At 45.1% G+C, this 18860-nt stretch overlaps 4 protein-coding genes across 4 annotated transcripts; all 4 read left to right on the top strand.

The window, feature by feature from the left end:
* Positions 1 to 30: 30 nt before the first annotated feature.
* LAJ45_01729 (uncharacterized protein) lies at positions 31 to 5924 on the top strand (the record flags this gene model as incomplete). Its single annotated transcript, XM_046111322.1, has 10 exons — positions 31 to 160; positions 229 to 425; positions 487 to 2047; positions 2099 to 3118; positions 3178 to 3311; positions 3364 to 4225; positions 4276 to 4427; positions 4485 to 5156; positions 5210 to 5548; positions 5601 to 5924. 10 exons carry the CDS (start codon positions 31 to 33, stop codon positions 5922 to 5924), a joined length of 5391 nt encoding a protein of 1796 aa, XP_045975266.1.
* Positions 5925 to 6882: 958 nt separating this feature from the next.
* LAJ45_01728 (uncharacterized protein) lies at positions 6883 to 8343 on the top strand (the record flags this gene model as incomplete). Its single annotated transcript, XM_046111321.1, has 3 exons — positions 6883 to 7140; positions 7224 to 7639; positions 7695 to 8343. The coding sequence occupies 3 exons, from the start codon at positions 6883 to 6885 to the stop codon at positions 8341 to 8343; spliced, it is 1323 nt and encodes a 440-aa protein (XP_045975265.1).
* Positions 8344 to 9379: 1036 nt separating this feature from the next.
* Positions 9380 to 11455, top strand: LAJ45_01727 (uncharacterized protein; the record flags this gene model as incomplete). The annotated part of the gene is made up of 4 exons (XM_046111320.1): positions 9380 to 9392; positions 9451 to 10369; positions 10420 to 10549; positions 10616 to 11455. 4 exons carry the CDS (start codon positions 9380 to 9382, stop codon positions 11453 to 11455), a joined length of 1902 nt encoding a protein of 633 aa, XP_045975264.1.
* A 521-nt stretch (positions 11456 to 11976) lies between these two features.
* Positions 11977 to 17246, top strand: LAJ45_01726 (uncharacterized protein; the record flags this gene model as incomplete). Its single annotated transcript, XM_046111319.1, has 18 exons — positions 11977 to 12001; positions 12060 to 12147; positions 12212 to 12283; positions 12342 to 12375; positions 12434 to 12641; positions 12698 to 12924; positions 12997 to 13023; positions 13095 to 13177; positions 13246 to 13252; positions 13331 to 13413; positions 13476 to 13483; positions 13648 to 13783; positions 13855 to 13868; positions 13930 to 14207; positions 14268 to 14945; positions 15001 to 16024; positions 16084 to 16475; positions 16539 to 17246. The coding sequence occupies 18 exons, from the start codon at positions 11977 to 11979 to the stop codon at positions 17244 to 17246; spliced, it is 4092 nt and encodes a 1363-aa protein (XP_045975263.1).
* Between the last annotated feature and the right edge of the window lie 1614 nt (positions 17247 to 18860).

Here is an 18860-nt window from a genome sequence, read left to right as displayed (position 1 = left end):
AAAAGACCTCCCCAAAATAACTCACACGAAATGGATAATTCCAGGAAAAGAAAACGGCCGAATACTTTCACTAGCGCAGGACCTTCCGTTGATATTACTACAGCTAAGCAATTGGAAAGTTTACTAGGTGACCTTTCAAGCCAGGAGGGTTTGGAAAAGGGTAAGATGAATCAACTAATTGATTTAGGATATCTGATTGGCACGCAAAAGATTAACACATAAAAATAGGCGCCCATCAGTTTTATTCATTCCTTATACAATGCTCTAGAATACACAATTGCTCCGAAGAAACCTTGCAACAAAATTTGAAAATTTTAAAGCAATGGTTGGAGACCCAAAGCAAGAGTGCCGGTGATACTGAAGAGGGGGAAGGTCAAACAAACGCATTCAGGAGCATTCTTCAAGTTTGCAGTTTTGCTGCACAGGTATTTACAAACTGCTCCTGGCCATTTCTTCAAAGCATATCTGAACAAAACTTCACCTTAGAAACCCTACCATACAGTAATGATGTCGGTCATGTCATCCCTGACTAGTCTTGTGCGCACGTGCTCGCAAAACGATGAGCTAAAGCCATACGGGACAGTATTATGCAAAGCCATTCTTCAGCCAACCTACTTGAAAATTGTGTATCAAAATTTGAGGTCCAATCACGACCGTATCTCCACACCAACATTAAAGTTACTCACTGAAATCAATAAGTTTGATTTTGGGAGTATTTGTGGATTGCTGCATTCGGCATTTGATTTTACAACCAAAGATATCACTAAAAACTTTGGAATACGAGGAGGGAAGGAGGAAGTCATGGTAGCTACGGAAGAGACCAGAAAACCTTCGGTAAGAACATCATTTGTGAGGTTCCTTCTTTCATTTTTCCAACATGGAAGCTCTTCTGTGAAAAATGAAGTGCTCCAACAGCGAGTATGGATTACAACACTATTCAAATATCTCAAATATGATGCACCTTTTGTTGTGCACGAGGTCTTGGAAGCCATTGGCAAGAGGATATTGGAGGATCGTGGTATTCCTCGAGCGACCAAAACAAGCATTTTCCATGAGGGGACACTTACCTCTATTCTCGCCCTATATGATCGCACTGATGTCGTGAATCTTGAAAGAGCGGGAAAGACTGAGGAAAAAGCAGTCAAGGAAATATCACACGAATTTCTGATGAAAACATGTACTACACCCGGCAATGGTGTTTGTTTCCCGGATTCTGGATGGTATCCGTTAAAGCGTGGCGAAAACGACGAAAAACGCGCCGGTCCGCTCAGTGTACACAATCGTGCCCTCGCATCGTTTATCATAAAAGTCCGTCCATATTTCGACATCCTACAACAAGATCTTTTGTTGGAAATTTTCAAAGCCTGCCCGGAACTGGTTGCAAGTTACTTTCAGAGTAATCCTCCCTTTAGCTTTGATCCAAAACTTACATCCACATGGATCGGATATTGCGCCTTCCTCACATCTACCGTACAACTACCTACACCAAAAAACTTTGGTATGAGCGAGTTGTCTGTCATTCCTCCACCGGTCAATATCGCCATTGAGAATGTAGTTCCAAAACCGCTCAACAAGGCTACGTTGACAAAATGCTTACAAGAAAACTCTCTTATTAAATTTTCTGTCACTCGTCTTCTCATATTTTCGTTTCAAAAGCTCCGAGCTGTACTTGATGCGATTGATGATGCGTCAAAGTCGATGGTTGACCCTTCCTCAAATTGGATCCGAGTTCGATCTGAGCTTATTGAAGAGTTTTGTAAGCGGGTACCAGATATGTCTTTCCTGGTGGGCCTAGTCCACTCTTCTTTCAAAGGCAAGAACCAAATTCAAGGAAAATTGCAAAAGGAGGCTTCCAGCAGATTACTTGCGGATTATTTTGAATTGTTACCAGAGGTTGCCACGGCCGGGAATTTTGATATCTCCACTGCTCTAGGAAACTTTTTTGCAAACAAAGATAATGTGGAGGACAGAGGGTTTAGGGTCCTAGAGATGGGGCATTTATTAAGGGTCGCAGAGGATGCCTCTGACATCAAGTGGTGGAATAAAGGTTCGTTTGAAAGTTTCACCTGAAACGGGTTTGGTTCTAACCAAGCACTAGGCTCAATGCAGTTTTCGCCTTTCGTTTCAATCCTCAACATATGTTGCGGCCCTGCGTCAAAAATGCCTTTAAAACAGATCAGGAAGCTTCTCCGCTCTTTTATCACCCCAAGCAATTTATTTCAGAGCGACACGATAGCATCGCCGCTCGAGACCCTGCTGGAAAGCCTGTCGTGCACACAAGACCCACTGGCCCTCAACTCCATCCTTTTATTTATCGATCAATGCGCGATACGTTGTATACGTACTCCCTTCAAATACACCGATGACTACGCCGAGCTCGCTCTGGAGACCATGAGATCGAAACCACTGACTGAGAAATTTCCTGCCGTAAGCCCTCTAACAATGACACTAGTGGAGCAATGGAAATTCTTCATGAAGTCGGACTCAATTCCTGCCGTAAAAGACACCGCTTCAATCTGGCTTGTAAGATTTCTTGAGTCGAGTGTGATATTAGGAGAGAATAAATATGTTCTCGCTGTATTGTGCGGACGTCTCGCTACCATATGCGAAGAGACGGGTCATTTAGATGGTAAGATAGTATTTACAGAGCTAAAGCTTCAGCTGGAAAACGAAAAGTATTTGGAGCTCGAGAGTGGGTCCTCAAACCAGATCGCACCCAATTCTCTAAACGATTCATTATCGACTAGAAGGTTATTCAGAGACCTGTGTCATTTCAATATTGCCAACATCGAGCGAGTAACGAAGTCTATTGAAGAAAGGGAAATTGATGTATCGCTACTAGATGTTGCAGTCGCTCAAAAGGCAATTATCTATGTTCTAGGATCCCAGAAGATAAGCTCTGATGATTCTTGCTTGGCATTGTCCAAGTTAATGGATCTTATGGAAGCCATTCTAGTACGCCTAAAGGAAGGAGAGGATACTGGAATCTGGAACGATGCCAAGAAAATGCTTGCAACTAACGAAGATTGGGTGAAATTATTCCTGGGACTACCTACAGAGCCAAGTGGAACCTCGACAAAATTACGAGATTTTGCAAGATATGCATACTTCTCAGAAAGTAAGTTAAATGATTAATCTCTAAATATACTCGGTAAATACTGACCTTTCTTCTCCAAGGATATTCAAATCTCCTTAGGGCTAGTTTTGATAGTTACGAGCCAATATTAAAAATCATTTGTGTTCAAGCACAATCTTCCATCGAAAGCCTGGGTCGTTATCTTGAGGACAATCCGGATGACCACTTTACAGAGGTATTTTGACGCAAGAGTCCTAATTTAAGATATGATGTTAATTTCTTTCTAGGTTCTTTCTACGTACAAGTGTATAATCACACAACTTTTTTCTTATGAGCACATGTTGGATTTCATCAAAACTTTTATTCTCGTTGAAAGTGAACCAAGTGAGCTTAAGTTCGAGATTCTAGCATTATTATTACAACAATTATCTTCAAGGGGGCAATACCTACCCCTTAAAGATTTGGAAACTCTTTTGGCAACAGGCGATGCCCCCAAGACATTTTATAATGCTCTTGCTGGATACATACTCTCTGTGCCGAAGGAAGAGATTGAAGATCTTGATATCGAGCATTACCATATGGATTTTGAAGCCGAATTGCACGAATGGATGGTCTCACTTGATTGTGCCTTGATAAAGCAGGTCAAGTCTGTGCGCGAAGCAGCCCTATCTACCTTAGACACGAATTTACGCAATGGAAAAAATATCCCGCATCTAGAAAGACATTTCTCGACACTCCTAGCAAGCTTTGCGGTACATAGGGAAGACGCTGCTGGATTTGAATGGGAGGAACCAACAGGCTCAGAGATTAAGGAAAAGATGGAGAGACTTTTCTCTGTGATCCAAGACAAGATGTTTGAAAATCCTCCTGATGCACCCCAAACCGAGGTCTTCCTGATGGCGGCATCGCTGTTGAACTCGATAGACAAAAACCGCCTTCTTAAATTTATCACAAGTGATAATCGAAGAAGCACTTTGACGGCGAATACAACCGCACTGCTTAACGTTTTGATTCGGGATATGAATTCAGGGGAGGCAGAGTCCGTCGAACTACGTAACTGGCTGTTAATGGTGTTTGATCACCTTACAAGGCGCTTTGCTGAGGACAAAATGCTCTCCGATAAGATTTTGGACTTCACTAAGCAACTAGGTATGTTCTCCTTCCAGATATTTCACTAGGAAAAATTCTAATGTTATCAGAGCGGTTGCTCAATCTTGGAACGATCAACCTCAATTCATCTGTACCACGACCAACACTGAACGCCGTGCTTGAAGTCGGTTTGGAAAACCATATCCACATACCGGAGGTAGTTTATTTCGCCGCCGTGATAGTTTCTCAGTTGCCGGCAAATGTAAGATACTAGTTTCTTCCTAATACGCTAATAAATACTAACACTTCAATTTCGAAGGCTCTTGAGGTTGCAAAACTACTACAGATTGTTCTTGGACATTCTCAAAATCCCCTCCTTCTACGAAATAACTACTTCGATACCCAGGAAATCTCATACCACACGGCGTTTCTTATCTACAGACTGTTTTCCATGGCCAGTTCTAGACAATCTAACGTCACTACTTTAGATGGGGTTTTGTCTCTTTATCGAGGTTCAAATGATATCATCGATGCCGCCTTATATATGATCATCTGCGATATCGAAGCGCATCTGGCGCGCAGTATTGGAGACCGAATCGCCTCCTGGACAGTTGTGGAGAGTTCAGATATACCTTTGGTTTCGCGAGTACGAGGACGTCTTACAGTCACGATTGATTCAAAAACACTGGCAAGGAGCGTTTTTCAATCGTCACCCAATCGACCAATAATTCCGAAGGAAAAACTGAAACAGCTAGAATTCTTCATGACCATATCAAAAAATGAGGATCAACATCTCTCCAAGACTTATGACCTTGAGTTTATTCTACCCGCTCTCACATTTTGTCTCAATTCAGAACAACAAGTTATCGAGATCACAACTATCATCGAAAGACACTGCTTGGGGTTCACCATAACAGGTCTTTGCTCCGACCGCAGCCGTGTGCGTGGTATGGCGATTGGATTCATTATGACTTCGATCGCAAAGTTAGAGGTAACAATTCCCTCCACTCCCTCCAAATAAATAACTAGATCTAACATCACTAGAAATCGTCACATCGCGAAAAACACCAAATTCTTGGATTGCTCTGTACACTAGTCGCCTCAATCAGCGATAAAGAGAAAAAAGATGGCGAACAAGGCTTGAAGCACCCGATACCAACCGTCCTTGGCGTCTTTTTCGCCCAGTGTGTTCAAATTGTTATAAACCCTGGGCATTTCCTCTATGAGAAAATTATGACATTGCTTCTTCAACAAGGACCCATTATGGATCTTTACGATCTGCCCTACATCTTACAAGTCGCAAGCCTAGAAAGAGGCGATGACTACTATAAAGAGATCTCGTGGGTCCTGGGGATACTGGTTGCAGGGCTAAAAACAACTCAAGTATAAACCTAAATTCGTCATTCCTATATCGACAATACTAACCAGAACACAGGACCTAGCGATCTATCACAACCGCAGGATTTTTGGTGGCTGTCTCAATGCTTACGTTGCACCCCACTGCAGCGACAGAGCTAAAGAGAGGATCCTTGAACTCCTCTGGAACACCGCCGCCGTTGAAGGGGGTGCAACCACACTCATCACTCGTAACGCCATCATGTCCTTCATTGAGACCCAGGCAAACAGTGCCGAAAAGGACGATTTAGTTCTGTTAAAGAGACTTTCGGCTAGACTCTATGAGGCGTCATCAAAGGGGCATGTAAAGGAGTGGGCAAAGGGTAATCTGGAGGCTCATTTAGAAGATATCTTCGTAAAATAGGTAGATACACAGAAATTAGTGATACCATGTGAAGCGAGAAAGCTGTTACTATCGGCTTTGAGATTTAGGCAGTAATTCAGGGCTTGTTAGATCGGTGTTTCCCTTTTTTCTTTTCATTTTCATGGCATTTCAATCATTGCCATGTGTTAGGATCATATCATATCACTCGGATCTCAATCATGACTAATTCAAAAAAAAAAAGTGTTATACATATCGTTTATCCCTTAAGTCGTCAGGACCGATTTCAATCTCGTTACTCATACCTGATGCGGAAGTCGTGATATGAACATCGCAGAGAAGTGATCATGATTCGTAGCTGCTCACGCTAATTCTTATCATTACAGCAAAAGCTTGCTATAACGGTACGCTCGGGACCGGAATTTGGTACCGTTATAGAGAGATTACCCTTATATAGGAGGTGCTGGTGCTGAAAGCCAGGCAAAAAGGACCGAGAAGTGCTACCGTTATAGAGAGATTACCCTTATAGAAAGTACCGTTATAGCAAGTTTTCGCTATAAATCGTGATAGATCTCCTCTGTGACGTTCATATCACGACTTCCGCATTAGGTATGAGTAACGAGATTGAAATCGGTCCTGACGACTTAAGGGATACTTCTCTTTCATTCTAGTGATAGGATGGTAGGTGCACTCAACCATTGGCTCTGCGAAATTATCAAATAAAAGTCGGCGGAGTCACGATTATGACTCTTTCACAACACTTGTGTAGAGTCATAACACTTAACACGAGCTTGTGTAACCCACATTAGCTTACCACGGATGCACACATAGCTTATCACGTGATATGAGTCATCACGCGTACCGCACAAGGTCCCCCGCGACGCGCCTTCATTAACGCGTCTTCCCCATGCGTGTTCCCAGGTGTCTCCCTAAGCTGCCATACTGCACCTCCGCAAGAGCTGTATATCCCCCCATAACATCACTATTTCTTTCCCGCAAAATGTCTTCCACGCCTAGAAAACGTAAGGCCGAAGCGAGTAGTAGCACCAATGCCACCAGCGCAAAGAAGAAAACTACATCTACCGCTACGGCTGCGACGGTATCCAATTTCTTCAAACCGGCATCCCAGAAGGAGCCGGAGCCAACGACGTGGAGACTGGTCTCAAAGTCGCTATTGGTCGGAAAGTACCAACCCAAGGGGACAGTCGGGATTGATGTAGCCGCGGCGGGGAAAGTGAAGATCGCTGGATTCGATCTGGTTAGTCAATGCCGTATCCACTGTCTAAGGAGAGATACATGTACCCGACAGTGCCTGAAGGCCAACTGACAGCGATTGAATAGGACTCAACCCTCATCTCCACACTTTCGGGAAATAAGTTCGCCAAAGACGCTACGGATTGGAAATGGTGGGACCCGTCTGTGCCGACCCGGCTTAAATCACTACAAGCCGAAGGCTATCAGCTTGTCATCTTCACGAACCAGAACGGCATTCCCGACCCGACCAACGAGTCGGTACGCCTAGCGGCGTTCAAGACAAAACTCGCTGCAATCTTTAAGACGCTGAATATACCGGGTATGTTGGTATATGCAGCGACGGCAAACGATCGATTTCGGAAGCCGAGGCCAGGAATGTGGGAGGAGCTCTTAGACGACCTGGACTGCGATGGAACAGTACCCGAGAGGGCTGCTGAGTTGAAGGAATGTTATCTAGTTGGTGATGCGGCGGGGAGAGAGGGCGACTTCTCAGATACGGATCGGTATGTGTGCCTATTTGTCCCTATAATTAAATGTCGACATACTTAACCGGCACAGGAACTGGGCAATTAATCTCAAAATCGGGTTTCACACGCCTGAGGAATACTTTCTTTCCCAAGCTCCAAAACCTATGTCCCACAGGTTTGACCCGGCACTCTACATAACCCCTTCCACCAGTAGTAACGGTAACGAATCTGCATTCACCCCCAACCCCCAATCTCAAGAGATCATCCTTTTATGTGGCTCTCCCGGTAGCGGTAAGTCCACGTTCTACCGGCGCCATCTCCTTCCCCATGGCTATGCGCACATCAACCAAGATACCCTCAAGACCAAGCCGCGCTGCCTTAAGGTCGCGCGTGAGCACCTCTCTGCAGGCAAGAGCATTGCCATTGATAACACTAATGCCGATATTGCCACGCGCAAGCTGTGGATTGATCTGGCGGGCGAGTTCAATGCGCCGATCAGGTGCGTGTACTTCGTAGCAGACGAGGCACTGTGTATGCATAACGCTGCTGTGAGGGCGTTTGGTGGGACTTTGGTGAACCCAGAGGGGAGGGAAATGTTGCCGAGGATAGCGTTTGCCGGTTTTAAAGGAAGATTTGTAGAGCCGAAAGTGATAGAAGGTTTTTCGGAGGTCTCTAGAGTGGCGTTTAAGTGGGAGGGTGAGGAGGAGGAGAGGGGTGTCTGGAGTAGATTTTGGACTTAGAGCCCTCCACTTCCTTCTGTCTTTCTTTTTTGTTTTAGAAGCCTTTCTAGTGTATTTTCTTTTCTTTCTTTTTCCTTTTCTTTTTTATATGTAGTAAAATGCGGATACCACTTTTTCTGTTATGTCACTCTGACTTTCTTATATGGGGGTATGCTTTTAGCAAGACTTTTTGTGGAACTAATTGTCTCCTCCTAAGCTCTCCTGATGGATTGGGTATAATGTCGCTCGATCCCCCTGGCTCCATAAGGGTAGCTTGGGCCATGTTAGCTTCATTCAAGAGCGAGTGATAAGTAGTGATTTGCAAACCAAAGGTATAGCTTAGAACGTAATTTTGAATAAGAGCAAAAATGGACGACCCTTTGGGGTGGTTAACCCCGGGTCATACATGTAGGTATTGTCCATCTCAATACATGTATTTCCATGTTGGCTTGGAAACTACACGTAGGTTTAGCCTAGGTTTAGCCTAGGTTTAATAACAGTTTTATTCTCGTGCTGACTACGTGTATTATATAGAAGGCAAGACCCTGTTCGGCCTGCCTGAGATAGGCTTGCTAATTAGGCCGATGAACACTTATATGGGAGCACACGTTGATAAACCTTAGCTCATCAAAAATACCGAGTGATATTTTGTGAGCCATCACGTGAAGAGGCTTTACCTTATCCGGAGAGGTTATGGGAGTTTAGAAACACACCCGAGAGACATCAACCAGGAGGTATTCCCTAGATCGAAGCATAATTCTTTGAATCAGGCAGGAAATTGTGAAATTATAGTATTTCAGTATTCTACTTTTTTTCATGGGATTTTCAACCGATACACGTCCTTGGCGCGCTAGTCCATCACCATCCTTATCTAAAGTGGAAACAACGCTCGACGCGTTGCCGCCGCGGGTCCGAGTATTGTCTGCAATCCGCGACACCTCCCCATATTATACGCAACTTTGCTTTTCCTCGGGCTCCCCCTGGTTTCGTTTATTTATTCTCGTCGGCTTAGACGTCGGTTTTCTTACCTTGCTGTCAGTGATAAATTAACGGTGCCATGGGTATCACAGGTAAAATACACCTTCACCCTTCAGCCTACGTAAATATTGTGCTTACCACCCTCTACAGGGCTCTACAAATGGCTCGATTCCATCAAGCGTGTAGAACACGTCAAAAAATACAACGGCCTCACCCTCGGAATCGACACCTACAGCTGGCTGCACAAAGGTGCATTCTCCTGCGCCCTCGAGCTCGTCCAGGGCACACCCACAACCCGTTATGTCGACTTCTGCGTCGAGCGCATCAAGATGCTACAGTATCACGGTGTCACACCCTACCTCGTCTTTGACGGCGATTACCTCCCCTCTAAAGCGGGTACCGAGGCAGGCCGCGAGGAACGCCGTGAAGAGAGCAGGCAGAAAGGCCTTGAGCTGTTAAAGACGAATAAGAAGGAGGCTATGGATATACTGCAGAAGGCGGTGGATGTGACGCCGGCAATGGCGCGTGCGGTAATACAGGCATGTAAGGAGCTCGGCGTCCAGTATGTCGTTGCGCCGTATGAGGCGGATGCGCAGCTGTACTATCTCGAGAAGATAGGTGTTATCGACGGCGTCATATCCGAGGACTCGGACCTACTAGTATTTGGCGTACGCCTGCTGGTGACCAAGATGGATCGTTTTGGAGACTGCGTTGAGGTTAACCGCGCGGATTTTACGAAGAATAGAGACATTACGCTAGCAGGATGGACGGATGCGGAGTTTCGTATGATGGCGATATTGTCTGGGTGCGATTATCTGCCGAGTATCAGGGGTATTGGGCTCAAAAAGGCACATGGCTACGTGCGCTCTCATAAAACAGTTGATCGTATTGTGCGTGCGATCAGGATGGAGGGGAGGATGACTGTACCGCCAGACTATCTCGAGAAGTTCAAGCAGGCGGAGCTTACATTCCTGCATCAGCGGGTGTGGTGCCCGAAGGCTGAGATGATGGTGATGTGCAATGAGCCAGATGAACCACTTACCGGGGAAGCTCTAGTATTCATCGGCGGGTATGTAGCTCACCCAATTCCTGCTTCCGCCTCGTCTTAACACCCAATAGAGTAGTGGAACCTCAAATAGCCCGCGGGATTGCACTGGGCGAACTCGACCCAATAACCAAGCTCCCTTTTGACCCTATCCCAACGACTACGCATACAGCAAGAGCCTACCCGTCACAGCCATGCATAACCGTAGGTCACCCTTCATGTTATGCCTACCTGTTTCTAACCCTTATCCCAGTGCTAACCCACCCGCAGTTCCGGCCCCGTCCCCGCCCACCCGCTGCAAAGCCTGTTAGCATCGCAGCATTCTTCCCCAAAACCTCAACGCCAAGAACACCACTCGCTGCAAAATCGTCAAATATTCAAGCCATTCGTAAAGCCTTCACCGCACCGAGACCATCCTCAGCATCATCATCATCATCGTCGTCGTCGTTTTCATGTCCGCCTAAGAAACGCGGTGCAGAGGAAGCACCCAATCCGGACACTCCAATCAAGAAGTCGCGGACGCTTGCCGCGGATGAGAATGTGAGGGTTACGGGAGAGCGAAGTGCCTTCTTCAATACTCCCAAACATCTGCAGTCGCGTCGCCCACTTGCCGTAACTGTGGAAACACCTACGACCAAGAAAACAGTCACCGAAAGCGCTCCAATTCCCCCAACCGTGGCGGACTCTGACCTGGAAAAAGCGATCCAGGCGTCACTGCAGCCCGAATATCTCCCTGACACGGAGATTGAAACCGGTGTTCAGAAAGTCGCACGCTCACTCAAAGCCGATTTTTCAAAGAGTGGTCATGGGAAACTGGCGAAGTTTGTTGAGAAGCAACGGGTTGGGGCGGCGAAGGCACGGTTGAGCACGAGTGCAGCGGGAATAAAGAAGAACGGCGGGTTTATGCAGCAGTTTAAGAGGTCTGTCGGGACAAAGATGCAGATACCGCATACGGTAGGCGTGGGTGAAGAGAGTCAGGATAGTGCTGGCGGCGATAGCCAGGGTGCAGGCCTTGGGCTTGGCGTTGGGGTAGAGGAGAGCCAGGGCAGTGACATTGAGAGCCAACGGGAGTTTGGACGTGGTTTGGAGGCGTTCAGGTTGAAGCGGTAACGGGTTTTTTCATCCAGAGATACACAAAGACTATTTTGTGCCTTTTTTGTTGTCGTTTTGTACTCAATTGGCGTTAGTCTTTTTTGGTTGTTGGTTTAAATCTCTTTTCTGGCATGGGAGCGTTTTATTCTTTCCTTTTTTTATATTCTTTGGATTGGTTAAATGAATGGGATGAATTATGGATATATTACAAACAAGTGTCATATCTCAATAAATTATAGCGATATCAGGCTTCTGTCTGAATTCGTTGTTAACTCTCGAATCCGTTTGTTTCTAATCCCATACCGCACCAGAATGTTCAATGACACTTCTGCCGTTTTTTATAGTTGACCCTCGGTAGTTTAGCGCGGGTAAATGACGTAATTCCACTTCTTATTGCATGCAGCAGCTTAACTCCGTGGATTAGATATGCTTCCCCGCGACAACATATCTCTGAATCTCTAATGCTTCTACCAAGAGCCAGTGTTCTAAAAACTCGACGTCTACTACAACCTCTTAAATTCGCGCAACAGTCTCGAGCTATGCAGATCAAGTCGATTCCAATGTGTATGTTGCTACACTTGTGCTCTAGGCCAGTCGCTTGAATTAATTTGATGTAACTTAGGGACCGGAAGCCATGATAACTATGCTTATCTGGTGGTAGACGACAAGACGAAAGATGCAATGATTGTGGATCCAGCGAACCCGCCAGAGTATGCCCTGCGGCGTCCTTGGGATTGTCTGTTGAAGAGACTTTATCTGACGGTGGGCGTGTAGGGTGCTACCGTACTTGGAGAAGACGCTGGCGGCGGAGGGGATTACCCTGAAGGGTATTATCAATACGCACCAGTAAGTTAAGCCTTCAGGGTGGGTCGGGCTGGATATAGCTAACTCAGGCATTTGAAAGTCATTATGACCATGCCGGCGGTAATAAAGAGCTGGTAAGCATCCAAGATGCTTCTGCCTTCCAGGCTGACTGCTAATATTCTCTCCCGCCAGCTCAAAAACTATCCAGTCCCAATCCTCGGCGGAAAAGACTGTGAGGGCGTGACAAAAATCCTCAAAGATGGCGAGACCTTCACCATTGGCAAGGGGATTAGCGTCAGGTCATTGCACACACCGTGTCATACTCAAGATAGTATCTGCTATTTTGTCCAGGATGGGGATGAGAAGGCAGTATTTACGGGGGATACTCTGTTCATTGCCGGTGAGTGGTTGTATATGTGTTGGACTAGGGAGTTGGTTTAATAATCGTGGTTTTAGGCTGTGGTAGATTCTTCGAGGGTACGCCAGAGGAGATGCACAAAGCATTGAATGTGACGCTGGCTTCACTCCCGGACGATACGAAGGTCTACCCGGGACATGAGTATACAAAGTCTAATATCAAGTTCGGACAGCATGTCACGGATACGGTGCCGGTGCAAAAGCTGGGAAAGTTCTGTGCAGAGAACGAACAGACACAAGGGAAATTCACTATTGGGGATGAGAAGGTGTGTGATGCTTCCCTGCTGTATCATTTTGATGGTGGTCTAGCTCATGTTACTTATACTGACGATTTCTAGCAACATAACGTTTTTATGAGAGTTGATGTTGGTGATATCTTTCTATAATTTGAATTTTGATGCTCTTAATGTCAGCTAATATAAATGGTGGTGTATAGGACCCGGCTGTTCAGCAAGCCACCGGTGAAATTGAACCAGTTGCGGTTATGAAGAAGCTTCGGGAGATGAAGAATAGTTTCAAGTAGTTTGGTCCTTTTATTTGACCTTTGTTAAACTACTTTATTCAATTAGTCTCTAATATTTGTGCAGACCTCCTGTGAAGTCTATATTGTAGAGTTGTGCGTGAAATATGAGGTTGTAATTTGAGTATAATTTTCGGGACTGGTGTGTTTAGTTTGTGTCTCGAGATTTAATCCATATCCCGGGGAGTCCATTAACGATTGACATAAGTTTGAACACTGGCTGGATATTTCCTAAGTTGGTATTTCGGGAGTGTTCGCATAATCTCAGCAGACCTAAAGAACTAATATTGATACAAGGGTTAGGGGTACGCTTTCGACTCATGAGGATGAGGCTCTGAGTCAACCCCGCGCCGCATAAAAATACCCCGCCATCCCATCTCGAAAGTCCATCGCAACGAAAAACCCCACCAACCATAGCACTTCCGCCCACAAACCCTCAAATCTAATAAAGCTCAACCTCAAAATTTAGCTTTTATGGATTTCCCCAAGGAAGAAGAGAAAATCCTCGAGTTCTGGAGGGAGATTGATGCCTTCAGGACCTCGGTCAAATTGTCAGAGGGGAAGACGCCGTATTCTTTTTATGACGGACCTCCGTTCTGCACTGGGTGAGTTGCTCTGAAGATGATTGTGAGCTTTGGAGCAGAAGCACTAAACATTTTTTGATCTGGGTGTATAGATTACCGCATTATGGTACACACATTCGCTTTGTAGTTTTCTTGTCTGTGTACTGACTTGGTTCGTTTGACCGAAGGCCACTTGCTCGCCAGTACCATCAAAGATATTGTCCCCCGTTATTGGCACATGAAAGGCCACTATATCGAGCGAAGGTTTGGTTGGGATACTCACGGTCTCCCCGTTGAGTATGAGATTGACAAAAAGCTTAACATCACCTGTAAGGACGATGTTATGAAGATGGGCATTGATAAGTATAATGCCGAGTGTAGGGCTATTGTCATGAGGTACTCCACAGAGTGGAGACAAACTATCGATAGGTTGGGTCGCTGGATCGACTTCGACAACGACTACAAGGTTAGTTTGTAAATTGCTGTTAAAGATCGGGCTGCAGTTTCGGCTACTGACAAGTGCTAGACCATGTACCCGACATACATGGAGTCCATCTGGTGGGTTTGCAAGCAGCTTTTTGACAAAGATCAAGTGTATCTTGGATACCGTGTTATGCCCTATTCAACTGCATGCACCACCCCGCTTTCCAACTTCGAATCTCAGCAGAACTATAAGGATGTTCAAGACCCTGCCGTAGTTGTCAGCTTCCCACTGGTAGAGGATCCCACTACCGACCTTCTTGCTTGGACCACCACACCTTGGACTTTGCCCTCTCACACCGGAATTGCGGTCCACCCAGACTTTGAGTACATCAAGATCAATGATCAGGCGTCTGGCAGAAACTATATCCTTCTCGAGTCATGTCTGAAAACTCTATATGGAGAGAAGGGGCTCAAAAAGGCAAAGTACACTATTGAGAAGAAGTACAAGGGTAAGGATATGTTAGGATGGAAGTACGAGCCGCTTTTTGACTACTTCTATGAGGACTTTAAGGAGCATGGTTTCAAGGTATTGAATGCTACCTATGTCACATCGGACAGTGGTACGGGGTTGGTTCATCAAGCACCTGCATTTGGTGAGGAGGATTACAATGTCGCGATGGATGCGGGAGTCATCACGGAGAAGAGGCCTCCGCCAAACCCGGTTGATGAGTCTGGTATTTTTACTAGCCAAGTTAGAGATTTCGCTGGGCTTCACGTTAAGGTACTTTTTCTAGCCCTCTCTCTATATAAATGATGTACTAACATGTGAATTGAAGGCTGCAGACAAGTCTATCATTAAACATTTGAAGGAGAAAAAGAGACTCGTCGTCGATGGTCAAATCACCCACAGTTATCCGTTCTGTTGGCGTTCAGATACCCCTTTGATTTACCGAGCCGTTCCCGCTTGGTTCGTCCGTATCCCCAGTATCATTCCCCAGATGTTGAAGAACATTGAGGGCTCGCATTGGGTTCCTTCAAACGTGAAGGAAAACAGATTCGCAAGTTGGATTGCAAATGCTAGGGACTGGAACATCTCTCGTAACAGGTATTGGGGTACACCGTTACCCATCTGGGTTTCGGATGATCGTGAGGAGATTGTGTGTGTTGGAAGTGTAGAGGAACTCAGGGAGTTGAGTGGATGCGGAGAGATTCCGGATCTCCACCGCGACAAAATTGACCACATCACCATCCCGAGCAAGAAAGGAAAGGGTGTTTTAAAGAGAGTGGAGGAGGTCTTTGATTGTTGGTTTGAGTCTGGAAGCATGCCTTACGCTAGCAAGCACTACCCTTTTGAAAACAAGGAGCAGTTTGAGGGCTCTTTCCCAGCTAACTTCATTGCCGAGGGATTGGACCAGACGCGTGGATGGTTTTACACTCTCCTTGTCCTTGGTACACATCTTTTTGGAGTCTCTCCATTCCAAAACTGCATTGTCAATGGTATTGTACTTGCCGAGGACGGAAAGAAGATGTCCAAGCGTCTCAAGAACTATCCTGACCCCACATTGGTCATGGATAAGTACGGTTCTGATGCTCTGAGACTGTACCTTATCAACTCACCAGTTGTCAGGGCACAGCCGCTGAGGTTCAAGGAGTTGGGTGTCAAAGAGGTTGTCGCCAAGGTGCTGTTACCGCTTTGGAACAGTTACAATTTCTTCGAGCAGCAGGCACAGCTGTTGAAGAAACTGACTGGTAATGAATACAGGTTCAGCCCTGAGTCAGGCGGTAACAAGAATGTGATGGATAAATGGATTTTGGCCAATTGCCAGAGTTACTTGAAATTTGTGAATGAAGAGATGACTGGTGAGCTCACTCAAGAGTTGACGGTTATTGTCCGTTGCTAATCAGCTTTAAACCCTTAGCGTACCGTTTGTACACCGTGGTTCCTAGAATGCTGGAAATGATCGACAACACAACCAACTGGTACATTAGATTCAACAGAAAACGTCTGAAGGGTGAATATGGCCTCGAAGACACAACACATGCTCTAAACGCACTTTTTGAGGTTCTATTTACGCTTGTGCGTGGCCTCGCCCCATTCACACCATTCTTGACAGATAATATCTACCAACGCCTGCGCCCCTACATTCCCGAGTCACTCTTACCCAAGGATTCTAGAAGTGTACACTTCCTGAGCTTTCCAGAGGTTAGGGAAGAACTGTTCGATGAGGATGTTGAGAGGAGATTTGGCAGAATGCAGAAGGTCATTGAGCTGGCACGTGTTTCCAGAGAGAGGAAGACTGTCGGCTTGAAGGTAGCTAGATCCAATAACTTATAAATCACTTATAAATCACTTTGACGCTAACTGATATTTCAGACACCTTTGAAAACACTTGTTGTCATCCACAAAGACCAACAATATCTCGACGATATCAAGTCTCTCGAATCTTACATCACCTCTGAGCTTAACGTCCGCGATCTTGTCCTTTCATCGGACGAGGATAAGTACGGTGTACAATACAAAGCTGTTGCCGATTGGCCTGTCCTTGGAAAGAAATTGAAGAAGGATCTTCCCAAGGTTAAGCAAGCTCTCACTAAGCTAACGAGCGCTGAGGTCAAAAAATTTGTCGAAGACAAGGAAATCGTAGTCGGTGGGATCACACTTGTGGCCGAGGATCTCAACGTTGTCCGCGAGCTCGGGGAGTCATCATCGGGGCATATGGAGACAAACACGGATAACGATGTCCTTACCATCCTTGACACAGAGCTACACAAGGAGCTGGAGAGTGAGGGACTTGCGAGAGAAATTTTGAACCGTGTTCAGAGGCTACGAAAGAAGGCGGGCCTCGTGGCTACGGATGATGTGAAGATGGAGTATAGAATCCTCAAGGACCCGATTGGACTCGAGGAGGTCTTTGTAGAGCATAGGGATACTCTTGAGAAGGCGCTCCGAAGGCCTCTGGATAAGGCCACTATCACGCATATTGAAGAAATAAATCCAGGTGAAGATATAGACAAGATCATTATGGAGGAGGAGCAAGAGGTTGGAGAAGCCACATTCTTGCTGAGGCTTCTAAAACTTTAAGGTTTAGTGATTCTTAGATATATTCAATTTATTTAGAGTTCAAACGTTTTAAGAAAACCTAAAGATACTTCGATCAAGGAAAGAAGAGAACCATGTAAAACTGGACTTCTATCATTAAAGGCACCCATGATGTATGATACCATGTGATACAAATAACTACAACTACAATTTCCACGCTGCACTAAACTAGGTTATGGCACGAGACCACATTTACGTATGTGTGAATACCGAGAATTCGAGTCCTCTGTACTTTCCCTCAATTTCTCGTGTAATCAGAGCCTACATGTATCTTATTACTCGCCACGTCTTTATTCAGGGAAATACGATAATTACTACTGGTTTACAGCACCTAATAAAAGTATTTTATCTATAAACTAAACAGCCATGACTAAATAATAGAGCTCTAGAGTAGAGATTATTAGCCTTGTCCCCAGGCCCTGGTTTAGTTCTGCTATACTTTCGATTTCTGGCTTCCGAGTCTGGAGGATATATTATTGCCGCACTTAGCCACTTCCGGTACGCCAAGAGTTATATGGGTATATCAAGGCCTCTATATACATTATATTACACGATATTAGGTCGGTCAAGCAACCAACTCTCGTACATTCCACAAATAATATAAAGGAGCTTCCCTTTACCTTCATATACCTATCCACAATAGGTAATTCCCGAGATAAAAATGATCCAACAATATGATATAAATCATATGACTAGATATCCTGTGTAGCTATAAATAATTCCAAATGAGGATATTCAAACGAGTGAAAGGCAAAATCAATAGCTGGGGGGTGATTCATGAAGACTACATGTACTCTGGATCCAGTCGCGCTATGGTTCTGGTACGCCAAGAATTATATTGGTATGTATAAGACCTCTATTATAGTAGTGTATGTAGTGAATAAAGAAACCAGTATCGTACACTTCACTTTACATGGATATTCACTTTTATCTTCATATTCCCGTATTTACTAGTAAGAGAACAGGACCTAGAGCTAAAAATCCGTCACTAAATGAAGGTAACGGGCATCATACGTGGTATTCAAAGTAGATCCATAACCAGAGCAACAAAAGGAATAGAAAGCTAAGCCTAATTAGGAGTTCTACACTATTGGGCTGCAGATTTCGCATGAAAAGTGCCGTTTCCGTAACTACAAAAGTTTTTCAAAATTGCTTACATGTAGCAAGCTAGACAAGATCGGAGATGTTGTTTTGTCGATCTTAACACTTGTTGATCATCATTGGCCATAGCCCGATCACCAATTACACAGGCGAGTGATACTCCATGCTTAAGATATACATGTATTGTAGTCTAAAATAATCTATTTTTGGTCGTACACGACATTACATTACATTAAAATAATCACATGCAGTGAGAAATATTCTCGCTAGTCCTTATACCTACCCCAACTCTCTATCAACAAAATCCTCCCCTTCAATGCTTTTCAGTGATGGAATATCCTTATCTAGGCGTCTCCAGGACGAACATAGTTAGATGAGCTCGGACCCCTGGGTTTAAGGAGCCACAGAGAGAAGATAGAAAAATGAAGAAATACCGCCCTAGGCAAAACAGACAAAGAAACCCAAGAAACCCAAGAACCCTAAGAGAGTAAGTAA

This window comes from Morchella importuna (genome assembly GCF_003444635.1).
Source record: "Morchella importuna strain M04M26 chromosome Unknown Morimp01GS003, whole genome shotgun sequence".
In the NCBI taxonomy this organism is placed as follows: domain Eukaryota; kingdom Fungi; phylum Ascomycota; class Pezizomycetes; order Pezizales; family Morchellaceae; genus Morchella; species Morchella importuna.
Note: the sequence above shows the minus strand (reverse complement) of the source record. Positions and strands in the feature narration are given on the sequence as shown.